This window comes from Lissotriton helveticus, chromosome 8 (assembly GCF_964261635.1).
Source record: "Lissotriton helveticus chromosome 8, aLisHel1.1, whole genome shotgun sequence".
In the NCBI taxonomy this organism is placed as follows: domain Eukaryota; kingdom Metazoa; phylum Chordata; class Amphibia; order Caudata; family Salamandridae; genus Lissotriton; species Lissotriton helveticus.
The window spans coordinates 80,534,096-80,559,569 of record NC_136069.1 but is presented as its reverse complement, the minus strand read 5'-3'; the positions used below and the strand labels follow the sequence as shown (position 1 = coordinate 80,559,569).

Sequence of the window (25,474 nt, the reverse complement as noted above, 5' to 3'; positions counted from 1 at the left end):
ACAATAAAAGATGAATGTGACATTTGTTCAATACTGCCCTTTAATGCACTAAAATAAAGCATCTTACATGAAATAACTCAACAAATGCTCAAATATGTGATTAATGACATCGCCACAAAGCAAGGCCTCTTTAATGAATATGATTAAGAGATATCTAGGTCAGATAGACTCAAAACACAACTTCTAGTGAGCCAGAAGAACTCCACCAACACATTGGCATTTACAATGCCATTAGCTCAAACTCAAATAAATCCGAGCCCGATTGCATTTCTAATGCTTGTTTTTTTATGCGTCCGACCTGATAGAGCATAGACAATGGCTGGAGTGATGGGGAGTAGAATGAAGGATACAGTTGTCCGTAGCCACTGCTTGTCTAGTTCCTCCTGGATGAGACGCATCCCTAGACGGCTGAATGGAACCAGGGGGATGAAAGATGACATCTCCCATAGAGATTTGTAAAGACTAACTGAAAGAGACCTTTTTTCGTATCAGTTCTGCCGAAGACGTTAGTTTTACTAGTCTCTCGAGAAACGGATATGCTTTGTTGAGGGCGGTGTCAAGTATTGCCTTCAGGAACGAGATAATCTTGCATCCTTCAAATACTGACTTTCCTGTATTCAGGAAAAGGCCTAGCTTGTTGAACAGTGTTGTGCAGGTCGCAGTAACGGATGTGCTGTGCAAATAGATGGCGCCTTGACCAACTATTCATCCAAATATGGGAACACTTGGTGTGTTTGTTTTCTTAGAAAAGCGGCTACCAGAGCTAGGCACTTTGTAAATATCCAGGGCAGCTTTTAGATCAAAAGAAAGGCCTCTGAACTGGTAATGGCTCCTGGCTATTGTAAACTGTAGGAACTTCCTAAGGGATGGGGATGTGGAAATATCACCTTTAAGGTCGAGGCTTGACATGTAATCTCCCTGATTTAAGAGCAAGCGAATGTCCTGTAAATTTCACCATGCACAAGGACTGCTTAAGATCGGTGTTGAGATTCCTCAGGTCTAAAATTGGTTGCAATTGTTTAACTTTTTGAGGACAAAAAAGAAACTGGAGTAGAATCCCTTTCCCCTTTGTGGTGGAGGAACTGGTTCTATTGCTCCTTTTTTGTAGCAGTGTCATGACCTCTAATTTGAGAAGATGTAAACGCTTTGGAACAGAGGAATGCGGTGGAGTATGGGGTGGGGTTTGAAGAAATTCTAGAGTATGGCCAAACTGAATAAGGTTTAGGATCCATTGGTCTGTAGTCATATGCTGCTAGTGAGTGAGGTAAGCAGATATGTTTCCCCTAATTTGGTTGATGACCAAGGGTGAATAGCCGGAGTCTGTAGGTAGTCATTGGTGACGGGCAGTGTCCCTTCCCGGACACCCTGCTCTACCTCTTGGTGCAGGTCGATTGTAAGCTGCTGGTGGTGGTGGATGGCGTTGGGAATACTGTGGACCAAACTGTTGTGAAGAAGATGTGTAAACAGGATAGCGATTTTGCTGATAACCTCCCCTGGAGGATGGAATGCCTCTTTCTCGGGTGCTCCTGTACTGAAGCATCCTCAGCGACTTAGCTGTAGCTGTTTTGATAGCTTGTAAAGCCTCATCCAATTGCTTGCCAAAAAGGGCTTCCCATCGCTAGTAGCCTGTTTTGGACCTCAGACCTGAATGAAATAGCCTTCAGCCAACCCTGGCGGTGTAACAGCAGCACCTGCAAGTTGTCTAAATGCCATTGTGGGAACATACACAGCACAGTCAATAGTCTTTGATGAAGTGCGTTCTCCTTCCTGGAGAATCTTCTTAGTCCCCACTTTTCTGTCCTCCTGCAGATGAATCAGATAGGGTGCGATATCACACCACATTTAGCGGTCATACTGACCAAGAACAGCGAATATTTGCTTCCCTAACTGTCAAGCGCTGACATGGATAAACATCTTTTTCCTATGTTATCATGGCGCCTCCTTCCTTGTCCGGAGGCTCTGATATAGGTGCAGATTGTTTTTGATCTACGCTTTATGCTGCCTTGGACAAAACGGAATCAGCCTTCAGGTGACCCCTAAGGCAAGCAGGAGCTTCTTTGCAGCTTTGTACTTTTTATCCAAGTGGGGAAGGACCGCAGTTATTGTGGCTGGAGTCTTCAGGACTTTTAAGCCCAGTTCCCAGATGTAGCTTACAATAAGCATGGCTCTTTCGAAAAGGCTCTTTTAAATCAAAGAAAGCAGTCCGACTGCATAATGGGCATGGGTAAATCAAATCCCTCCTTTGCTGCTCTTTCAAGCAAGTTGTGGAAACCCCCAATGTCTTTGGGTGGGGAATCCACTGCAGTTGGAAAAGGAGACAATTGCATGGGAATGAGATAATCATCCCATTCTTGGTGGAGGTCACAGAGCTCACCCTCTTCTCTGACATCAGAAGTTGCCAGATTGTGAAGAGAAGGTTGTGGTGTATAACAGACTATGGTAGGCAACAATAGTGGTGTTTGTTGCGGAGTAGCTGATGGTATAGGTAGAGAATATGCTAGTGGAGAGACTGGCGTTGCAATAGCAGGCAGTAGGAAAGTGCCCCTTTTAGCATGGATACCCCCTAACTTTTTGCCAGATACCGGATGTCAACTAGACTGAGTATGCTAAGATCTTGCTAACCAGGCCCCAGCACCTGTGCACTTTCCCAAAACTGTACTTTTGTACCAACAATTGGCACACCTCTGGGCCACATGCAAGTCCCTTGTAAAAAGGTACCCCCTGGTACCAACGGCATTGTGACCAGAGAAGGCCTCTGAGGGCTGCAGCATGTATTTTGCCACCCTCAGAGGCCAAGCTAAAACGTTGGTGCAGTGCCTGTGCGCACAACTGTGCAGTATTTGGATTTGTGTCAGAGTCAGAAAGGTTGAGTATTGGCTGCGTTATGTCAGGATTAATGCATGGTCTAGGTAGAGATGAATTAGGCTTGAGTCAAACATCACAGCAGACTGAGGGCATCACAGGTGGCATCAGTGTCAACGTCCAAAGGACCGGCGCAGATTTTGGTACCGGACTAAGTCTGCAAAGATGCCTACCTGGCAGGAGGCTCCTCTGGATCTTTGGAGCACAAAGGCACACCAAAGAGAGACCGAGGCGTGCCAAAGATGCACAGCATACACTTTATACAGGCTTCCATCTGCAATTTGACTGAAAGATAGAAATAAAGTCTGGGGTGCATCAGGACCAAGATTAGTGTTGGCCCATCAGGGGAATGGGGAGGGACATGTGCACTATGACACCCTTTCGCCTTCTCTGGGGATTGAGAATGGTGGCAAAAAGGGCAGAGTCCCTTCAGGGCTTCCTATGCTTCTTCTTGGACTTACCCCAAGACTTTGACCGCAAAAAAGAACTACTGCAGGAATGGCTTCACCAGCAGGAAGGAATCTGCACTCTCGACTTACACCAGAAGAGGCCCTGCATGGAGTCTTGTAGTATTTTGCCACAGAGCTTTACCTTGCGTTCATAGATGTTTTTAGGTTCATCTTGGCACCGTCACTGCTGGCCTTGCTGAACTCAAAAGCACCAGAGGCACATTTTGTGGGGATCTGTCACAAACATCTGTTTTACACTGTCTCCACAAGGTTTTAACCCTGTAGTCTTAGGAGTTAGGTTCCCTTGAACAGTGGTAGATTTAAGAGAAATCGTTGAGAAAAAAAAATCTCTTCAAGTATAGTTAAAAGTAGCAGAACTCCGGATCAGCATTTGAAGGTGCTGAAAGGAACTGAAGTCATTGTGAATGGGTGGCGCTTATATGTGGCTCCTTATGTAACTTGCAGAGTGCAGTGAAGTCGGTCTGGTACCACACGGCGACATACCAGCGAATAGAAGCACTGTTTTTTAAGTTTCTGGATCCAATCTGGTGCCTGGGGGGAACAACAAGTTGAGGAACAGCGTTGCTGAGGGCTTCTTCTGCTGAGGGCTTCTATTTTCGCCTACACCTTGCGGAACCCGCTTCGCCTCTCTGGACACCTGGGAGCACCTGGGAGCTTTCTGAGGGCGAAAGGACGTTTTCCACAGACCAGGCAAGGCTGCGAGCGTCAGGGGCCGGACTTCGTGTCCCAGAAGTCTCGGCTCCCCTCGCCTCCCGCCATCGGGCCGCTCTCCTTGCTTGCCACGCCCCCCCCTCATTGTAAAACGACGCTGCACCTGGACATAGCGGGATACCTGCACAGAACGGATTTGAACAGCGTTGCTGAGGGCTTCTTCTGCTGAGGGCTTCTATTTTCGCCTACACCTTGCGGAACCCGCTTTGCGGGTCCCGCTGCGCCTCTCTGGACACCTGGGAGCTTTGAGGGCGAAAGGACGTTTTCCACCGACCAGGCAAGGCTGCGAGAGTCAGGGGCCGGACTTCGTGTCCCAGAAGTCTCGGCTCCCCTCGCCTCCCGCCATCGGGCCGCTCTCCTTGCTTGCCACGCCCCCCCCCCTCCTTATTGCTTTATACATATAAGGTTAATCACTCTCCCGCGGCGCGGGAGCGTCCCGGGAGAAGCCCGGGACAAGGGCGGGACCGTCTGTGGCCGTCCGGGGCCGAAGGAGGCCGGGCCGGGCCACCTCTCTAACACCTCATTGTGGACTAGCCAAGGTACTGTGTCAAATTAAGAAATCGTTTTTATTTATTGACAGTTATCGATTTCTCTGACACAGGAAAAGGTCTAGACCTTGCCTATTTCAACTGAAGCAGGTTCATGCTGACTAATCAAAACTGTTCTTGTTTTTGTATAGTTTTGTTATGATTTATTTTAAAAAATAGTTCCGTTAATACTGTGACCTAGCTTCACCATATCTTCCAAACTATTTGAGTGACATACTTGACCCTTGTTAGTATTCTTGAATTTTACAAACATGCCTAGAAAATCGGCCCGTGACGTCAGAACCACTTAATACGTTAGATTCTTTCCTAGTTCAACTGGTGAAGAAAAAAAACAATGAGAGAAGGGAATCTCTAGGCTTGAGTCAATCCCCAATTTTGCGTCCATTGAGTCCTGCCCCTGACGCACAATTGTCTGGGACTCGTCTATCCGATCCCACGACTTTGATTCTCGATACAAATTCCCAAGACATTATCAATGTTATGGATAATTCGGATTTGTTAATTGACCTCTCGCTACATGCAGTGTCTGACTCCGAGCAACAGCACAACACCGCAGCGGAAGTCCTTCCACTTCCGTCGCCTGTCGCCCGGCCAGTGAGAAACTGCAGAAAGTCACAAACTAAACGTGGGGCCAAGCAGACAGGAAAGAAAAAGCCTACCCCACCACCTAGACAAAGGGAAAAATGTGGAGCATGAAGACCCAGAAGAGTTTAGGCAAATCATTGACGATGACCTATTTAATAGGATCTCGGAAATGATAGATATTAAAATTAGGACCATCATTAAGCCACTCATTGGGAAAATAGATAAACTTACAGCAGAAGTGAAAAAGATGGGTGGGTCACAAACTAAGGTGGTCAATGATTTGGAAAATTTAGCCACCCATGTTATGAAACCAGTAGTCACAGCAGAGGTGGGTTCGGGTCCTGATACATGCTTCATGGAAGGCCAAGTACAGCCCACTTTGGCAGGGCAGTTACCATCATCTGAGCCCAGCCAGGTTGTAATTAGAGAGTCGCCAACCTTAGCACCTGCTGCCCCAGCACCACTGAACTTAGGGGAGGATTCAACACAATTCATCATGGCAGCCTCACCCCTAGTCTTAGTACTAGCGAACGTTCCTGTCCTACCCCCTGAGCAAAAAGAAACCTCTCAAGGACTAAAAGATAAAGCTCTACACTGGCTTTCTAATAATATGTATATGGCATCCCAGGGAGTTGACCAGCTAGCAGGGGAAATTGTTACGTCAAGGAGGGTACCATGGATTGGGAATAAGCAAAAGAAATTTAAAGGGGACTGCGTAGTTTTAAATTTTGCCAGCGCAGAAGTACTCCCAAATATCCTTGCCAATATCTTCCCACCTCAACGTAGAAGCGGTTCCATAATTCCGTTTACCTTGAAATTCTTCTATAATAAAAATCATAATGTGATTTTCCCCAATATTCCCAGGCCTAGAAGGTATGCAAGAGCCAATTATTGGGGTGGGGAAAATAGATTTAGATTTAACAACGATCGTCCACACCCGATGATTAGCCATGGGACAGGGCAATACAACTTCCCGATTGGGCAAATGGCCAGAACCCCGGGTTTAAATTGGCCCAACACAAATAGGTGGGGAGTTAGTACCCCGGGACCTGATAATAGAGGACATGGACACGGCTTCATGGCTAGGCCGGGAAACGAACAGTTTATGATGCGCCCCAATACCCCACAGCCCGTGTGGAACACAGTAGTGAATGGTTGGGGTCAGGCGGCCACCCCATTTGAGTGGGGTTTTGGAACAGGGAACAGGTACGGAGTCTTGTCTAACCTAAATGACTGCGACTGACATACAGAGGTCACTAATCTGGGTAATAATGATTCAACCCAACAATTAGATCGGAATAGCCCACACATTAACGGATTACATCCTGATGAGCTCATCCCTCAGTTGGGGCAGGGAGAACATATTATACCTAGACATGACCATCCTTCTATGTCACACCTGCCTGTGCACTGCGTGAATCAGCGCATTGCCGGAGACAAGCCACAGAGCCTATTGAAAGCAGGTTCAAATGATCCAACTCAACCACTACATAATAATGCAGGGGTATTGGTGGGGTATCTTGAATCTAAGTTACCCAGAAACTCGTGCAAGTTGATAAGTTGGAATATAGCAGGGTTAAACGGTAAGCGACAGGATAAGATATGGTCAAACTTTGTTTTAGGTCACCATATTATTGCCCTCCAGGAAACCTGGGATATCTCAGCCAACCTTTGGTGGGATGGGTTTATTAGTTTCACCAAACCAGCTGTTCCCAGTCGTATGGGGAGGGCAAAGGGAGGCCTGCTGATTTTGTTCTCATTAGATTTAAAGGGTAGCTGTAGGCAGATTAGCACCAACTCACCAAACATTTTGATGGTTGAAAGAGTGACTAATAATATTAGCAGGACTATTTTTTATTAATTTCTATAATTCAGGGAATTGCGACCACAGAGGTCAAAATATCACTGATCTAGATAACATTTTAAATTTGGCCAGTCAGAATACTAAGTTGGATACTGAATACATTTTACTAGGCGATTTTAATATTCATCCGTGCAACTTAATTTGCACGAGAAGTAGCATGGAACGTGATGATGGTCTAGAGGGACCCCATTTTGAACACACTTCAGAGGGTGAGGAATTGGAGGATTTTCTTGCTAACTTTGATCTGCACGAACCAGATGGGGGCACTAGATTGCCAACTTTCACTGGCATTCCCCAAGGTACAATAATAGATTACATATTTATATCCTTGGGTATCTTAAACCGGGCGATTTCTTATCGCACAGTACAATCACACTTTAGCGATCATAACCCGGTAGAATTAGAAGTTGCGTGGGGAGGTCATATGGGTTCATCCCCGTTGATAACTAGGCCTGCCCACCCTCTGAAGACTTCAGATCAAGGTAGACGCCTGAAATGGGCTAAGGTGGTACCAGAGAAATTTTACGCAGAAAACTATGTTAAAATTAAGGACCAGGTTGAGATTTGTAAAAATCCATGTGCCCAGGGTCAAGAAATCGTTGAAGCATTTGAAGGGATATGCAGGCAGGTATCACAGGATCTCATAGTAAAGACAAAAAAAAGGTACCCCAGGAATTAAGCGCTGGTTTGATTCAGCTTGCACTAAAGCACATAGATCACTGCTGGTAGCCTTAAAAAATACCTCGAGGTCAAAAAGTGAGATCACCAGACTTAGGAAGATCTACAAGCTAGCTGTCAAAAAACGAAAGGATACTATTAAACAAGAAGCATGGGACAGTCTCCTCTCGGTGGCAGTTTTGAAAGATAGTAAAAAATTCTGGGAGACCATTAAACAGCCCTTTTTTTCGGATGACAGCAATGATTCTATGGACTGTGTCGTCTCCGATGATAAATGGCTGTCACACTTCAAAAATGTCTATGGGGACACTGTTGATGCGACTAATGAAGTTCCGTTGAAAACCTCAGTCATCCGCCCCATTTTTTTTAATCGAAATGAGGTGGAAAAGGCTATTTTGGCCACTAAAAAGCACAAGGCACCTGGCCCCGACGGTGTGCCTGCTGACTTTTTCTTGTACTCACCAAAATTGTGGGCTGAAGTTTTGACAAACGTGTTTAATGCCGTTAATGGTAATTCTGCACCTGTATCTTGGGACACCTCTACCATTGTTCCAATTTTTAAAAAGGGTTCGCGGGATGATCCAGCCTGTTATAGGCCTATATCCCTCCTGGATTCGTCTGTAAAAATTTTAGGTAGAGTTCTTCTAACCAGGTTGAGGGAGAATGTTGAGCACTGTGGTGGGTTGGCTGAAATTCAATATGGCTTTAGGGAAAGAAAGGGCACCATTGAACAGTGCGTTAATTTACATCTGCTCATCTCCAAGTATACTGTGGCCAAGGAGGGGTCCGTATATCTTGCATTTATGGACCTCTCCTCGGCTTTTGACCTAGTCAATAGGTCGAAGTTGTGGGCCATTTTGCTGGAGATGGGTATTGACGAGGCCTTGGTCACTTTCATAGCTACCCTGCATCAAGAGCTCTCTTCTAGTGTACGCGTGACAAATGAGGGCAGGTGTACCACTCCCTTTAGACCATTAAGGGGGGTGCGGCAGGGCTGTATTTTAGCCCCCTTACTCTTCACCATCTATATTAATGGCATGGGCGCACACCTGGGTGGACAGGAAGCCGACGTCCCGCGTGTGGGAGCAATTAAGATCCCGGCGCTCCTATACGCGGATGACGCCGTGCTGATTGCCCGCACGGGTGTTGGCCTCCAGTGCCTCTTGAATGCATTTGGTTCGTTTATGGAGCGACTGGATCTTAAGATAAACGTAACCAAGTCACACATAATGGTGGTGGGTCGAGAGTGCCGTAAGAAGAGAAACAAAACATTCACATGCAGGGGGGACACAGTCTCTAGGGTATCTACATTCCCTTACCTAGGTGTACTGTTCGACCAGAAAGGGTCCTGGGGTCCGCAGGTAAGAGCTAAGAGGTTGGCTGTTATTAGATCATCTTCAGCGATCCTGGGCTTCGCCGGCAGGCTAGGGGCTAGGCCCATGGAAGCTATATTAAAAATCTATAATAGTAAACCCGTAGCCATTGCCTTATATGGGTCTGCATTATGGGGTTATGTAAATATGGAACCAATTCAAAAAGCCGAAAATAGGTTCATCAGAACCCTACTCTCTGTTCCCCAGTCGACCCCAACGTATTCGATCCACAAAGAAGTGGGCCTACAGTTTCTTTCTGACAAGCTGAGCATGGCCCCCTTGATCCTGTGGCTGAAAATGTGGATGAATGAAGAACTCCCACTGAACCATAAGATTATGTCTGACGTGCTGTCCTTGGACAGATCCAAAAAGATCCCTTGGGTGGCTTATTTGAGCAGGGCATTTTCAGATCTTGGTCGTCCGGATCTTTTTTCCTCTCCCGAGAACATTAAGATCCAAGACATCGAATTTGTAAAAAAGTCATTTCTGGAAAGGAAGGAAGCATGTCGTGAAGAACGCGAATTGGATAACCCGGCAGTGAGGGACCACTGTTTATTGGTTAACTCATCATCACTTGCACCCTACCTTGGTTTTGTAACAATCCCCTTCCATAGGTTTCTTTTAACCAAATTTAGATTTAATTTGTTACACTTTTATCTAGGTTCTTTTAAAAATTGGCAGAAACCAGAATTAGCTCCGCCCTGTAGCTGTGACCAGTTCTCAGTGCAGGACACGATGCATTTCGTTATGTTTTGTGGGTTGTTTTCAGAACCAAGGAAAAAATATTTGTTGCCCACACTCAAAAAGGCCGGCTTTACCCAAGTAAGACCGGCTTTGCTTTATCTACAATTATTACCTAACCCCCATGTTACTTTTTGCATTGCTAGTTTTCTGGTAGCCGCCTCAAGGGCGAAAGCTGTCTGTCAAGATTAGTTTTAGAGTAAAATGTTTTTTATCTTTTTTATATTTACGTGTAAATGATATACTTTTCAATTGTATGTTAAATTGCTTCTCATTTAATGTTTTTTTGCCTGTGTAATTAGGATAATTTTATATGAAATGTATTTCTTTTTAATTTTTCTGCTTTGTATGGCTTTTGAGTAAGCCGAATAAAGTTATTCTGACTGACTGAACAAGTTGAGGAATCTGAAATCATAATTAGCAATCAGAAATACAACTTAATCAAAACGACAGAACTATAAAATAAGAGTAGGGAAAGCCAGCCAAGGGCTCTGAAAATCTTGTACCTGCAGTCCACTTGCACATTCGTAACTGCAGTCAATAGCCCTTACTAAAAATCATTAGACCGGAAATGTAAAACCAATCCTATCTGATCTTCGATAATGTAACGAGAGGTCCCTCTCTCTTCAGTGAAGCAGTTTGGTTTTAAGAGAACTTACCTATACCTAGCCTGCGGTAGGGTGCAAGGCAACCCAGCGTCATGATGTAGAGTCTCTTCTGATTCTGGGAGTGATCCACCCTACAGCATACAGCACCTACTGCAATGTCATTGAAATAAGCTGGGGAGAGAAGAGATCACATTAAAAACTTGCTGCAATGTCACTGACAGATGCTTGGAAAACGAGGTCAGATTAAAAACAATATGGAGAAAAGTAACGGAGGAGAAACTGGAGACAAAATATTGATAGATAATTTTATCAAATCATTTTACTATGAAAACACGTTCCTCTTTAACAAAATTACTGTAAGGTAGATACCAGTATGATGATTAAATAGTTAAAGTAGGCAACTGAAGTACTATACCGAGTTTTGCCAGCTCCCCAACCTCCAACACATCCTTGTAGAACTTGTCATTGTAACTAACTGGGAAGATGACCTGGTTTAACCTCTTCAGCTGCTTGATGTTGTGTGGAGTGACATCCCCCAGTTCGATGCGGCTACTGGAACAAACAGGTGCATTAGATCAAAAGTTACACTTATTAAAACTGGGAAGCAGCCGAGTTAACGCTGCTCTCCAGCACAACGTGTCATTTATGAACTAGAACCAATGAGCGATTAATTTACGTCTGTTCTAAATAGTACGCAGCTTAGAATGCATACACACCCACACTGTGCATCCACTCCAAGGGCCACCGAAGGGAAAAGTGTCCTCTGGGTGAAATTAAGTGATCCTGTGTTAATGATTAGAAATGTCAATATATAGTCGCAGTTAGTTTGTAAGTCGCAATTTACCCACGCACACTTAGCAATGCACAAAAACCTACTCGAAAACTAAACTATTAGAAAAGAAAAACCAATTTGTACCATATCCTGTTACAATCCAAAATGGAGGCGGACACGAAAAATGGCAAGCAAAAGAAAGACGGGAGAAAGCAATAGTTATTTTTAAGAATGAACTATGCTAATGTGAAGAGGTTAAACTGCTGCTGCAGTAACTGTGTGGAGTATAGAGGTCTCACGCCACACCATGTTGAAACAAGTCCACTTCCACAACTCTGGGACTAAAGAAACGAAGATGAGAGCACAAGGTTTTATGTACAACATGTACTTATACAACTTATTCTACATTCACAAATAACTTGGAAATCAAATAAAAGCTTAACTAAACAGGACACTTGTAGAAAGGTTAGTCACTTTTTTAGACCTAGGTCAATGTGCAGGTGCACAGGTGTGATCTACCCTCAGCTTCACTACTGGCCCCATTTTCAATAAAGGTCAGATGGGGGGGGGGGGGGGGGGGGGGGCAGGTTCCATCAAAGTCCTTGTTTAGTTTCTATGGCACAGAAAGGAAAGTTCACTTACCACCCGGGCTTTCAACATAGAAACATAGACAACAGTACTGAAGGCAACTGAGCTTCAAGGGAGCCTTATGCAGAGCTTGCTTTTCACTTTCAGGAAAACATTTTTAACAATCCAAGTCCTCGCAAACTGGAGAGGTCACTGAAGCACGACCTCACGCCTGATGGGACGGATACATTTACCAATATTTAAAATCTTACAGGTAAGATCCCACATTCTGTTTCCCTTAAAACGTTCTTTCAGTCTTACGAATAGAGAGAAAAAATAAAAATACCGAACAAATTGTTCCACCCAAAACTGAACTGTCAAAGTTGCGTTTTTGGCCCTTTCCTGTTGCAGGCGCCAGGCCCTCACACACACACAAGTGATGACCAGAGATGTGGGGAAACGCAATATGGCAGGATCCCCACAGATTCTATGACTTCCCTTGCCAGAAATGTGAGGAAGACGTGCTTTTACCCAAAGGTTTAGGATTGCAAGGGCTTCAGAGTACGAAAACCTTGTTGGACCCAAGCAAGACACCACCCAGGACATGCCTGGGTGTCTTTCAGACACGTCTGGGCGAGGGCCCAAAACAAGCAGCTACCCACACTGTAAAAACAGCATGGATTCTGCTATGTGAAATAGGATGTCTCCAGGTCTCGTTTTGGGGCATTTTGTGTCGCAGGTACTTCCTAGGCCCAACCAATCAAGTGGAATACTATTTTTAATCAGGAGACGAGTGTGAACACAGACTAGTAAAACACGTGCTATTATCAGTTGCATTTCTCTGCAGTCGTGCCATCTAAATGTAAGCCAGTGTGCAAGAAAGTAGTCTTTGTGCAAAATGCTGTCTTAATCGAGTGATGGTATGGGTAACCACAAATTTCGAGGTGTATTAAAAGAAAAAAGAAAAAACAGTTCCTAAACCCAGTATCTTATGTACATTCCAGCAATACATAGGTTTCCTTCACATCCATTTCACATTCTTTATATATTACCAGATGAACTGCTTAGTTGGTACACAATGAAAAATTACTGTAAGCTTCTGCTCAGTTGTAGGTTCTTGGTATCCCGTATTTTTGGAAGGGTCTGTTGAATGTAAAAATGTTGCTTTTGTAAAATGGATAGTGACGAGAAGTTACAGACGCGGTAGTCACAAATGCCTTTTTTTCCTACTCGTTTTCACTATATATTTTTTTAATTATTTCAATAGCTAGTTTCTTTGAGAAACCCTTGAGGGATCTACACAAATGACATATTACTGAATTGAGAATTCGGTCTTTAGAAATGACTTTCCGAGGACACCCATGTGTTTTGCAACTGTTTCCACCACAAACGGCAAGTAGGTTGAAACCACAAAAATTAGAATAAAACTAACTCTTAAAAAAAATAATTTAAAAAACTGGTCAAATATTGTTTTGTTGCTACAACTGTTTGTTCTGAAAGATGGGAAAATCGTGATAGTGCCAGAGCAAAACCTTTAGTGGATACAAAAAATTGTTATGGGGGGGGGGGGGTGAGAAGTGTTACACATGCTTTCTTCTGCAGCACTTTTCTCCTCACTCTTCTCCATAAACAAAATTAGCTATGTTTGAGCCATTTTCTCGTTCACCCTCCAGAGAAATCTACAAACCCTGGGTACATTTAGAAACGCCATGATATTGGGAAAGATATGACGCAAATGTGCTGTATACAACTTCTGGGATTTTTTTTTTTTGTTATCTATGGAGGCATAAGCGCAAAGACTCCTCGTTTAACATACAGTCTGCCAAATAACATGCACATTTGCCAAACAGTGCACTTATTAGGAGCAAACCAACTAATTGTATTTTAACTGATAAAGCATACAAGACAACACTTTAAGCTCACCCAGTACCTTTTTTTAATACTAATATTTAAAATAATACTGAACAGATTTACACCAAACTATGATTTGAGTAAAGTTCTACTTTCAGGCCAAGTTTGGCATGTCAGTTTAGCAGCGTTTACAGTAGCTGTAGCCAAATATTGTTTAAAAAAATTGGCATGCTCACACGATATGGGAGTGCTCAGCGCTGCGGAGATTCTGGGATGGGGTGCATCGATGCCTGGATGAGGTTCTGGCCTGGGAATCCAGAGGGACCCTAAGCTAGCTCTATTGTATGTCATGGCTGGGGTAGGGGGCAATAGGTACAAGCGCCACTTACTGTTACTAGGCTTTACATTGGCGAAACGCGATATAGCCAAAGCATGGAAGGAGCCTCAGGCCCCCTCACTAGCCGCCTGGAAGAACGGGATGGACTTCAGTATGGGGCTGGAACAGCCCATATATAAAGCCAGGGGATGTCCTCGGAAGCACTATAAAATCTGGAAGAGGTGGGCAGATTATAGGGGCTTAGACCTGGACCCGCCGCCCGAAAAGGCCACCCTCCTGACTCTCTGATATGCTGGACTACGAGATATCATGGTTGATGCTTTGGTGGACATGTCAAACTCAGAGTATGGACATTATGTTGTTAGTGGGTCAAGCAGCGGCGCAAGTGGGGTGGGACGGCTGTGTTTTTCTTCATCTCTTCTTTTCTATTTCCGTTTTCTTTGCTAAAAATTGCTGAAGCTATTACTGATATATTGATGATGGCAGTAGACTCTGGATGGCAGAGCTTTGCATAACAGGTGTGTTCAGACAATAAAAATCTGTTTAAAAAAAATGGGCATGCTGACGTAGATGCATATGCTAAGTGAGTGCAAATCTGTCCATGGGAGTCCAACGTTCTAAGCAAATTAAAAAAAAAAATCCTGCTCAGTGAAAGCGAAACCCTACCATAATTTCACAGTGCCAACTGCTGTATATATCTAGGTCACATTCTCTTTACTTAGGAGAAACCTGTGGGCCATGGCAGTATATGTTAAGACAGCAGCAATTAAGACAAGGCCCACTCCAACATCACATCACGTTCTACAGACTTCAGAATGCAAAAGACATTCGAGTAAATCCGTCTCAGGCACTCCTGGCCAGTTCGAAGTGTTTCTGGCACGGTGCCAGGCTCAGCTTCCTTTTGCTTGCAAGAACTTTCTAATGATGCTAAAACCAAGGCGGCATGTATCATGAATCCAAATCGGCTGTGAATCATCTGCACTGGTTTTAAAAAGACTCCAAACAGCGACATTTAACAATCTGCAATGTTGCCCTGTCAAAGAAAAACAGTAAAATCCTGCATGCTCACCCAGCTCAAAGAAAGAAAAAGAATAAGCTTCAGTTACCCCCAGGAAACCTACTGGCTTTGCCAGTGTTTTTTTTCCTAGGTACCATTTGCGCAAACACGGCAAAATAAAAATTTGGCCCATTTTTAAATGTTTCTTTTGATTTAACAAAACTCCTTACAAAGTATCCACATTGCATGCACAAACAAGCACAGAGGCCATCTAAGAGATTTTTGATAAAGCAAATCAGTCAAAGATCACCACATGCTTGTGGAAGCACACCCAGCTAGTATTTTTAGGTCTTGGCTAGACAGTGCATGCGCCATCTCAAAGACGCGTTTAATCTGCAGGCTTCAGCCCGCTCACGGGCTTCCCATTTGCTTGCTCCATAGTCAGTCTCATTCTTGGTCACCTTTTTTCCCTGCCATGCAGAGTCATACCTCTTCTTGGGTTTAGCCCTCCCCCAGAGCATGGACCAAGTTACTTGCAAACATCTACTGCTCCAGTTTTTACAACCATTTTAGGACCTACGTTCTTTTTCAGAATTCTACTCAATGCTCATGCTTTTACCATCTGTTTCCTCCCTCACGCCCTGTCCACAGATCACCCCGTCACTGCTATTCCCTTCGTTGCTGCTTTCCGTTTAGCCCACCTCCTCCCTCCAGTCTCGGCTTGCTTCCCAGTCCACAAATACCCCCTCACCGGTCACAGCTTTAAACCCACATTGTAGTCGGTTTCTTTCTAGTGAGTAGTGATGTTGTGACTTTTAATGTCCAGTTGGTGTATAGCTGATGTTCTGATTGGAGCATGTGTGCACAGATGCTATTACTTGGCACACGTATAGTCTGTAAATTTGCCATGCGTGTGGGCACTAGGAGTGTCCGCATGTTAACACCATATGTGGTCGCTCGGTTATACCTGGAAAATCAGACCTCAACTGAATCAGATATACGTTATCACAGGGCACGTGAGAGCTTCTAAAGTACCTATGTCTTCTGCTGTAATTGCATAGCCACGTTGCTCCTGTGCGAAATGACAAACTGTTAGTGTCTCACATTGTTGCTGTTCTTTCATAGGGTGGGACTGTCTTTAAAAGTCTCCCATCAGGACACTTATTCATAGGTGAAGTGTTTCCGTGCGCCATTGTTACTAAACTTGTATTCTCTACCAAGGAGCCAGGCTGAGCCTTGATGTCATCAAGGTTCGCCTACCCCCCAAGTGTCCATGGCAAAAGTCGTCCTTTTAATGTGGTTGCTGATGCAATGTATTTCCTCATGTTCACTACTGTGAAACAGCCCAACACGGATTCTTTCTGTTTTTTTGTGTGCTCTTTTATATAGCATCACCGATTTACATAAGCGCCCGTTACTTTGCACAAAGACGCATTTATTTTTGTAGGCAAGGGGAGATTAAGTGATTTGCCCAGAATCAAGGATGTTAAGCCAATTTGGAAACTCAAACCACTTTCCCAGCTACACAGTCAGCAGCTGTGGCCCTTACGCCACATCCGCTTCCTAGGCTCAGCCTCCATTCCATATTTTGTGATTACAGCCAAATCACTTATCCTCCCTGTAACAGCCCGCATTTGCTGTTGGTTGCCCGTCCACCTCCCGCCCATCGCTGTGTGCCCCCGCTGAAGGCCGTGGCACTGCTCCCCAACTCTGCTTTTCACATTTTTTTGTGCAGTTTTATATAGCGCCAAAACCACCCGAAGGTATTGGAGCACTTTACGGAAGTACCAGTTACTTTACAAAAGGACACAAGGACCAAAAGTCCACTCTATGTTTATTGCCTTGTAGGTAATAGGTCATTGGCAAGAGTCCTCTCTAGGAGCCTGTAAAATGGAGATCCCACAAAAGATGCTCACTTCAGTCACACTGTTGCTGCAACAATGAAGCGATGCGCACTACGTATTTGCGTAAGGTGCAACGGAAAAGTTATAATCAACCAGCGACAAAGAAAATGCTAGAGCTCAATATCATTCTTTGTAACTGCTACAGAACCTCTACAATACAGTTCACGAGACCTTTGACAAGCCTAAAGAATCTAATGCTTGTGCGAGGGAAATAACCCATTGGTGGCTGAGGAACCAAGAATCCGGGCCCTACAAACTCCAATGCCTAGATCCCAGGCAAATAGTTTAGTCCTATCTGCATCAACTCTCAGACTAATCTGAAATGGCTTGAATGCATTACACAATACATACACAAGAGAGAGACTAGGCAGTTATAATATAGACAGAACCCCAACTAATCCTGTACGTCTCAATGTTTAGACATTCCTTTCTAAAACAGCTTATAAACTGCAGCACAGGAAGGAGTCAATGGCAATGCTCCACAGTAGTTTAACAAAATGTTGCCAAGTTAATTAGAATGTACAGACAGCCATACACGAAAATCCCAGACACTCACTCAAAATAAACTACGAGCCGATGCACGTTTGTGAAGGGAGCAAAACATGTCCAGCAGTTGTGCTCGGTAGCCTTCAAACTTGGCATGGTTAACAAACCAGCTCCAGACCCTCCACAGCTATGCTGGTTGCTCAACATGCTAGTATAAAAATAACGTGTCTATGAGCTCAGATTACTTGAAGTGCAAGAAAGGCTAAAGCATCCAGTCGACGCTTCAAAAACTGCTTATTCAACTTCAGTGAGCCCACTAAAACCCAAGAAAGACACCTTACACAAACACCCGGCTTCCCACGGTCTACTGCAGCCAGCCCTGAACAAATTGCTTTCATTGGACCAGGCCACAGACAAGCACACACTGGCTACAAACTGCATTGAACCCCCTCCAACAGTGCTACTGTACCACCGACATGCAAATCTGTGCAAGTAGATATAACGTCTGAGCTGCGTATCATCTGTGAGCAAGACCTCATTGTAGGTGAGGGTTGGTGACACTAGCGAGATCGAAACAAATCAAGCGCAAGCACAGTTTTCTTATAACTCGTCAAGGTCAGTACATTTTCCCAAAGGTAAATCCTAGTGCAGTTTGTAAAGTGTGTCCCCCTTACAATACTCTGGGATCAAAACTGTTTTAGCCCGAGGGAAACATGCGTATCCTGGGGGTTCCCAAACAGACAGGCCGCTGACCTGTTCGTTGAAGACCTTATCCAAAATCATCTACAACCCCGGACCCTCTCCAAATATTTCTCAGTCTAACGCGTCCACAGGGTGCCTGGAGTCCCATCCTGGCGCGGATCTTCAATTTTCACGACGGGGACATTATCCTTCAAGCTGCAAGTGGTGAACCCCCTCTAAAATTCGAGAACTCTGGCGTCACCTTTTTCCCCAGACTCGACCTACAAAGTGCAGCAGAAACACTGCTCCTTCCTGGAAATAAGGGGCAACAATTTGAAATATGCCATGCTCTTCCCAGCAAAATTGTGTGTGCAATCAGACGGTAAGTCGATGTTATTCCTGTCCCCGGAGGCCTGGGACTGGCTGGAGAGGTGGCATTCCTCCGTAGACCGTGATGGCTCATCCCGGGAACAACCTCATGGATCCGACTGTCCTCAAGGAAAGATTGATGGAGTTCCTACGACACAGGTATTGGCAGACTTAGCGCGTACTGGGGTCAACCTGTATTTACTGATCAGCTAAGACACTGACTGTGACGCCCCTGGTTTTGGAGGAGGGGAGGCACTCGGCATCCGAACATTGTCTAGTGCATGTGTTGTCTCCCATAATGAGCGCTCTAAGACTATTGTTAATGTTTAATTGTGCCCTGGTTTTTGAGGGGGATGGGGGGAATCACCCGGAGTGATAGGAGTTACATGTTCCCAGCATGGGGCTACGAGATCCTTTGCAATTGTTCTTAAGGGGGGGTGAATCTTGGGGTAGATTGGTTGTTTGCGTTCCCCTCCACATGGTTAACGTTATGGGTATACAAGGGCACTGCAAATTGGGGTGGTGGGCCGATCCGAGTCCACATTGCAGGGAGGCAGGGTGTGGGGTGGAGGTTGGGGGGGTTCCAGGGTGTTTCATTAAGGTTTTTTTTAAATTTTTGTTCTGTTTTATGAGCACATACATTTGTAGGGTGGTTACTAGCACACACAACGACCTAACCTGTATACTTCTAATATGCATGGGGGGTGGTCCCTTGCACAGGGTTCCCTCTGTGGTCCAGTGGGTCTCCCCGGGAAGTTCTGTCAATTCTCACCAGGGGTCCTGTTCGACCCGCCTATTTTCATTTCCCGGTGTGGTGATTTGTCCCATTGCGCACTGTCATTCCCTGGGCCCTGTGGGAAGTAGGGCTCTTGTTCTCCGACGTAAATTAGTGATGCTCCTATAGCCTCTGCCGCCCTGGGTCGACTTAAAATAATCTCCTGGAATGTGAACGGATTGGGCGACGGAATAAAAAGGGGGATAGTCTTGCAATATCTGAAACGTCACACCCCTGACCTCATGTTGCTTCAAGAAACATATTCCTGGCCTATATATTGCGCACTAAATCGGTGGGGTTATAAACTGCTAGCACACGCGGTTACACAAGGGGGTCAAGAGGGGTGGGCATTCTTGCGCGCGCCTCCCTTCTCTTTCAGGTTAAGAACATTGCACGCGACCCCGCTGGCCGTTTTGTCAGTGTCCGGACAGTGGGTCACTCGCTCAACGTGACCTCGCTATGCATGCCCCCCAAACTCCACTCCTCCACCCTGACTGCTTTGGGCCCTCACATGTTTAATATACCCGAAGGAGACATTTTACTGGGGGGAGACTGTAATGCTGCCCTGGCTGGGGATTTGGATAGTTTACCACCCTGACAAAGTGAACCACAGGGGAAACTAGTGTCTGACTTTCTAATAGCCATGGGACTAGTAGATACGTGGCGCACACACCACCCCTCCCATCGGCAATACACCTTTCTTTATGGGGCTCATGGGAGTATGTCCCATGTTGATGACCTCTTCTGCCAAGCTACACAGCTTTCTATGTTTAGTGACATCACCTTTTTGCCCAGGGGCATGTCTGACCACTCTTCTATCTTGGCTCACTACGGTGGTGTGCCTTCCAGCTACCGTCAGGAGATGGCCCTCAACCCATGGTATCTTCGGGTCCCGGAGATACGGGATTAACTGGTACAGGCCACATCAGATTACTTCGCAGAAAACTAGGGCTCTGTCGAATCGGACGTGACGCTATGTGAGGCATATAAGACGGTTATTCGAGGGTGTGGGGTGGCGGCAGTGGCAGGCCACCGGAAGGAGAAAAGTAAGCAACTAGAGGATATAGAACTAGAGGTGGCCAATCTTGAACGCGTACTAATCGCATCCGCCTCCCCCTGACACTATCCACAGACTTGCAGTGAAACAAAAGGAATATAACAATATAGCCAGGGAGGCGGCCCAAGCACACTACCGAAGCAGCCAATATAGTATATATGAAATTGCAGACAAGGCCAGTAAATTGTTGGCATGGCTCGATAAGCGCAAGTTGGCCAACAGGTGGGTGGCTGAAATTGTGGCTCCTAATGGTGCGAGACAATGCGACCGGGATGGTATTGCTGAGAGTTCCACTAACCATTTTGAGCAACTCTGTCCCTACATCCACCTACCTCCACGCAGGAAGAAGCAGCCAAACTGCTTTCCACCCTCCCCCTGCCAAGGTTAGACCCTCGAGATGTTAGACTGACACCGCCTTGACTCCTGAAGAGGTGTCAAAGGCGACTGGTGCATTGTGATCCGGGAAGGCCATAGGTCCTAGTGGCCAAAAGCAGTCGCTTCGGTATTGGCTCCATTTCTAGTGCGGATGTATGATGAGAGCGTAGAACATGGAATTTTGCCCGAAACACAGCGATGGGCTAATATTGCGGTCATACACAAAAACTGGAAACCCACGGACCAATGTGGCTCGTATTGACCGATTTCCCTCCTCGACCCAGAGGTCAAGATCCTGGCCCTTCGCCTCATCTCCATAAATTAATACACCCGGACCAATCCGGCTTTATGCAGACAAAAAAATACGGCGCTCAATCTCAGTCGCCTCTCCAGAGCCCCCACCGTACAAGAAGATGCGGTAATGGTGTCCTTAGATGCAAAAATGGCGTTCGACATGGAGTGGCCTTTTCGGTTTGCGTCTCTGGAAAGGTACGGCTTTGGCCCGAGTTTTATGTCCTGGGTGCGTCTATTATATGCTAAACCCTTGGCTTGCGTCTTTGTAAATGGTGGCAGGCCGGCAGTATTGAGTTGGGGAAGGGTACGAGACCGGCTGACCGCTGTCACAGCGGTTATTCGCTCTGGCACTAGAATCCTTGGTGTTCTGGATCAGAGGCGACCCCTCTATCCGTGAACTGAATTCGGCCTGGATCGGTCGGACAGGATCTCCCTCGACGCCGATGACATTCTCTTATATCTGGCCAACCCCCGATCCTCACTTCACGTGGTGCTACATATTCTCACTCTTAAGGAAATACTCGGGTTACACCATCAACTGGGACATGTCATCGATCTATGTCCTCAGTGGGGAGTCCCCACAGCTTTCTCCGGGCAGCAATGCTGGCATAGTCACTTACGGATTTCGCTACCTGGGCATCAATGTCACGAAAGATTCAGATGTCCTTCACCAAAAGAACCTCCTCCCTCCCTTGCATCGCCTCCGGGTTGACGTGCAGCACTGGAAGACACTGCCCCCTACTCTACTGGGTAGAGCTGCCCTCTTCAAAATGATGGCACTTCACAGTTTCCTATATGCCCTACAGAATGCACCCTACTTTATTCCGAATCAATATTTCCAAACAATTGATTCAGAGGTCCGCTCACTTTTATGGAACGGTGGCATGCCCCGAATTGCCCTGACAAAACTCACGCGCAGCTGGTACAATGGGGTACTGCTCTTCCTGCAATTAAATCATATTACTGGGCCTCACAATTGGAGGTCGTCAACCACTAGTCTCACCGTCCCATTACAAACCCAGCGTACAGAATGGAAAGGTTCAATATGGCGGCGGGAAAGTACATGAGGGTGTTATATAGGGGGGGGCCTAAGCAGTTACCCATCTATACCCCTACCTCCACCACAGGCTCGATCTGGTACGTGGCAACTGCCTCGTTGGGCTGGAAGGGTAAAATACGTGGGTTACTCCACTGCTGGAATCCTGCCACTTGGGTATGCTATCGAGTCAACCTGGATTTGATAAATGGGACCAGATTGGTGTCTCCGCAGTACTGGACATGTGGGCGAAGGGTGCGGTGGTTCCATTCGGCGAATTACAAGTAAAATACTAGTTACATGAGGGAGAAACGTTCCGATATCTTCAGGCGTATAGTGAGTCAATAAAAGCAATCCCCAAAGGTTTCGATTTGCCAGTAGAGGACAGGCTTCTCGATGACTACCTTCCAGACAAGGCCATCGCTCTGACCTACTTCAAGATACTCAACAACTTACCGGAGCCTCTCGATAAACTCTGCACAAAACAGTCGGACGACGTGGGGAATATACCGGACGAAGATTGAAGGAGGCCCTGGCATCCCCCAGGGAGGTGGCAATCCGGTCCCGCTTTAAGCTTATACAACTTAAAATACTCCACAGGGCCTACTACACCAACACAGCACTTGTTAAAATGGGCCGGACGATCTCCTCACTCCGTTCCCAAGACTGTGGTTCCGTAGTTACTTTCTTGCACCAGTGGTGGGACTGTCGAATTCTTCAACAGTATTGGAGTGAAGTTCTGTCCACTATGTCCCAAATATGTCAGAAATCAATAGAATCCTCCACTCTACTCTGTATTTTAAACATTTGGGATGCCACCCACCTCAATCGCACCAAACAACTATGGGTCTCTCTGGGCTGTATCATAGCAAAACACAATATAGCCAGAACATGGAAGGGGGGAGTTGGGCCCCGACCCAAGGACTGGTGCATGCAGGTCAAAAGGGTGATATACGAGAGCAGAGGATGCCCAGGCAAATGGACTAAAATATGAGGCCCCTGGAACGAAAGCAGAGGGATTTTGCGCACCCCCTTTGACGAGGATTCCCCATTCAATGTTGATAAGGAGACACTTAAATGATCTAATGTCATTGTGTACCCATACCATTATCTGGGTCTAGTTTATGCGATATGCTCACTTTGACAACCGCTCTTTATCTTGCGTTGATACTTTTATTGTATTATTGTTTCTTGAATAAAAAGATTTATAAAAAAAAATAAAACTAATAGCCAAGCAAGAGTGTAAGAAGTCATTCTGTGAGGAATACAGTGTATCAGTTTTGATAAAATACGCAGAGATTGGCAGAGTTGGAATACTCAAGGAAATCGAAGATATCAATGCTCTGTTGGAAACTAATGAACATAAAGAACAAATAAAGAAAGGACGGGTAGAAATAGAAAAAAGGCTAAATAAAACACGAAGAAATCATAAAAGAAAGAAATCTCTACAAATTCACCACAGATAAACGAGATTATGAGACAGGACACGTTTTTACATTCTCCCAAAAAATTTGATACAGTGTTTAGCACTAGCAAACGATGGTGGTAAAAACAGCGCATTAACATCTATCGTGCAAGCGCATTGTAATTTCTCCTCTGCGTAAATTAGCAGTGTAGATGGTAGCATTGAATCTGATGACCGTGTGGGACGAAAGATACCTCAAATACCTACCAATTTCACACCAGGAGAGGAGCTTACTTTTTTAGTAGAAGACCGCTTACAAACTCTACGACCGTGCAATCAAGCGCAGAAACAAGGAGCAGAAGAAACCAACGGAGAAAACAGAGGCGGAAACTACAGAGAAAGAGGCAAGAAAAGCTTCAACAGCAAGAAATGAATAAGGTACCAACGGATGTTGATCTTACTGGGATTAATTTATCTGAAATACCTTTGTCGATTGCAGAAAAACAATTACTGGCTCTTGGGGTTGTCGTACTGTCCCACTAACTGTTTTACATACACACCAACTAGAGTAGATGTTTTTAAATGTGTTCGCAAACTGAAATTGAGAAAGCATTTTCCACTTAGAACTAGATCTACTCAAGGACTTTGTTCAAATTTACAAGCTGCGGATATTAGCACCTTGTTAGCGGCACAATCTTTGGCTAGTGACAATGACATTTGACAAATTCTACACAGGAAAACCTACAGGAAGCAGGCATTACCTGCAACACTCCAACCATTAGCCCATTCAGACCTTCATCTACCTTTATCCCAATGATGCCAAGGGACGCTATTGATGTGTTTAATGACTGTATGGTTGTGGATTTAAAAAAGTTGAATTGTACTGTTATGCAACAAAAGACATCGCAAACACAGAAATACAGTACACAAAGCTCATCCAAAGATTACAAACACATACGTACGTTATCATCAATCAGGCTGATAAGGAGGAGGAGCTTCGCGGGCATCCAAGATGATTGCGTGAGCACAGAGCTCCCGAGACCCGCGCCGCCCTTCGCAAATATCCTGACTATATCCTGATTCTGAAGATGGGCTTTTGAAGGCGACCTTTGGCTGACCTTAATATTCTTTTCGAAATCGGACGTCGGGAACCGCTTTTATATCGACTCAAACTTTTACGGCCTGCCCCCGGACGGGGCTGGGGGCTCTGCTGATCTTCAGGCTGAAGAGTAGTTGAACAACAACGGCCAGAGGAGTCTTCCCCCAGGCGGCCTCACTTCAACTTTCAGTTTCACTTTCCTACTCCGGGTTCTGATTGACTGGCATTCTCTCAGATCTACCCCGGATCCGGCTTGCTTTCGCTCTACTGCTGAGTGCTTTCTTCCGTGAGCGTTTGGCCTCCAGCCCTGTTGGCATTTTCGTTAATTTGGCCCACTTTCGTATACTCTTGGCTTCATTGAGATCGGCCATTTTCACCAGGTCTCGAGGGCCCCTCCGGGGCACCATTTCCAATATGGCCACCAGACCTGACACCGAGAAGCGCAAGACAAAAACGCCTCTCCGAGGGGGACAAACTCAAACCAATGTGATGGATCGCTACACCCATCCTAAGGGATCCCCCTGTGGCACTGGCCGTACTCCTGAAGACCCCATGGTGGATCCTACTGCGCCTACGGAGGTATCGCTTCAGGACGTCATGAGCGCCATCACCAGTATGAAGGCCTCCATGGGACAACAGTATGAGGCCCTCGCCTTCAAGATTGATACGGTGGCTGTCGATGTCACGCTGATTAGAGCGGACCTGGCGAAGACCAATGAGAGGGTCAAGGCGTTGGATTTGAAGACCTCCAGCCTGACTACTGATGTCACGGACATACAGACTGAGATCTGCAACTTACGTTCTTCACAGGACTTGATGGCTCGTCGTCTTGAGGATTCTGAAAATAGGGCCCGGCGCAATAATGTACGCATCATAGGTGTTCCGGAAAATCCCGAGGACGCTGCCACCGACCTCTTGGTGGAAGACCTGGTCCTGAATCACCTCGCCCCCGCCAGACTCAGTAAATTCTTCGCGGTTGAACGGGCCCATCGATCTCCTGGTGGGCAGCTGAAGCCGGGTTGCCCCCCT

At 45.7% G+C, this 25,474-nt stretch overlaps 1 protein-coding gene across 2 annotated transcripts in view; it reads right to left on the bottom strand.

Annotated features, from left to right (window-relative positions):
* NAA50 (N-alpha-acetyltransferase 50, NatE catalytic subunit) overlaps window positions 1-25,474 on the bottom strand; it is a 114,919-nt gene that overhangs the window by 46,424 nt on the left and 43,021 nt on the right. The window contains exons 2-3 of one of the 2 annotated variants that reach the window (XM_078656674.1): window positions 10,856-10,992; window positions 10,492-10,611 (exon numbers count right to left, since the gene is read on the bottom strand). In XM_078656674.1, the coding sequence (XP_078512800.1) occupies window positions 10,492-10,611; window positions 10,856-10,992 (257 nt within the window). The remainder of the gene's footprint in view (window positions 1-10,491; window positions 10,612-10,855; window positions 10,993-25,474) is intronic. The other variant, XM_078656675.1, reaches the window with a different exon arrangement.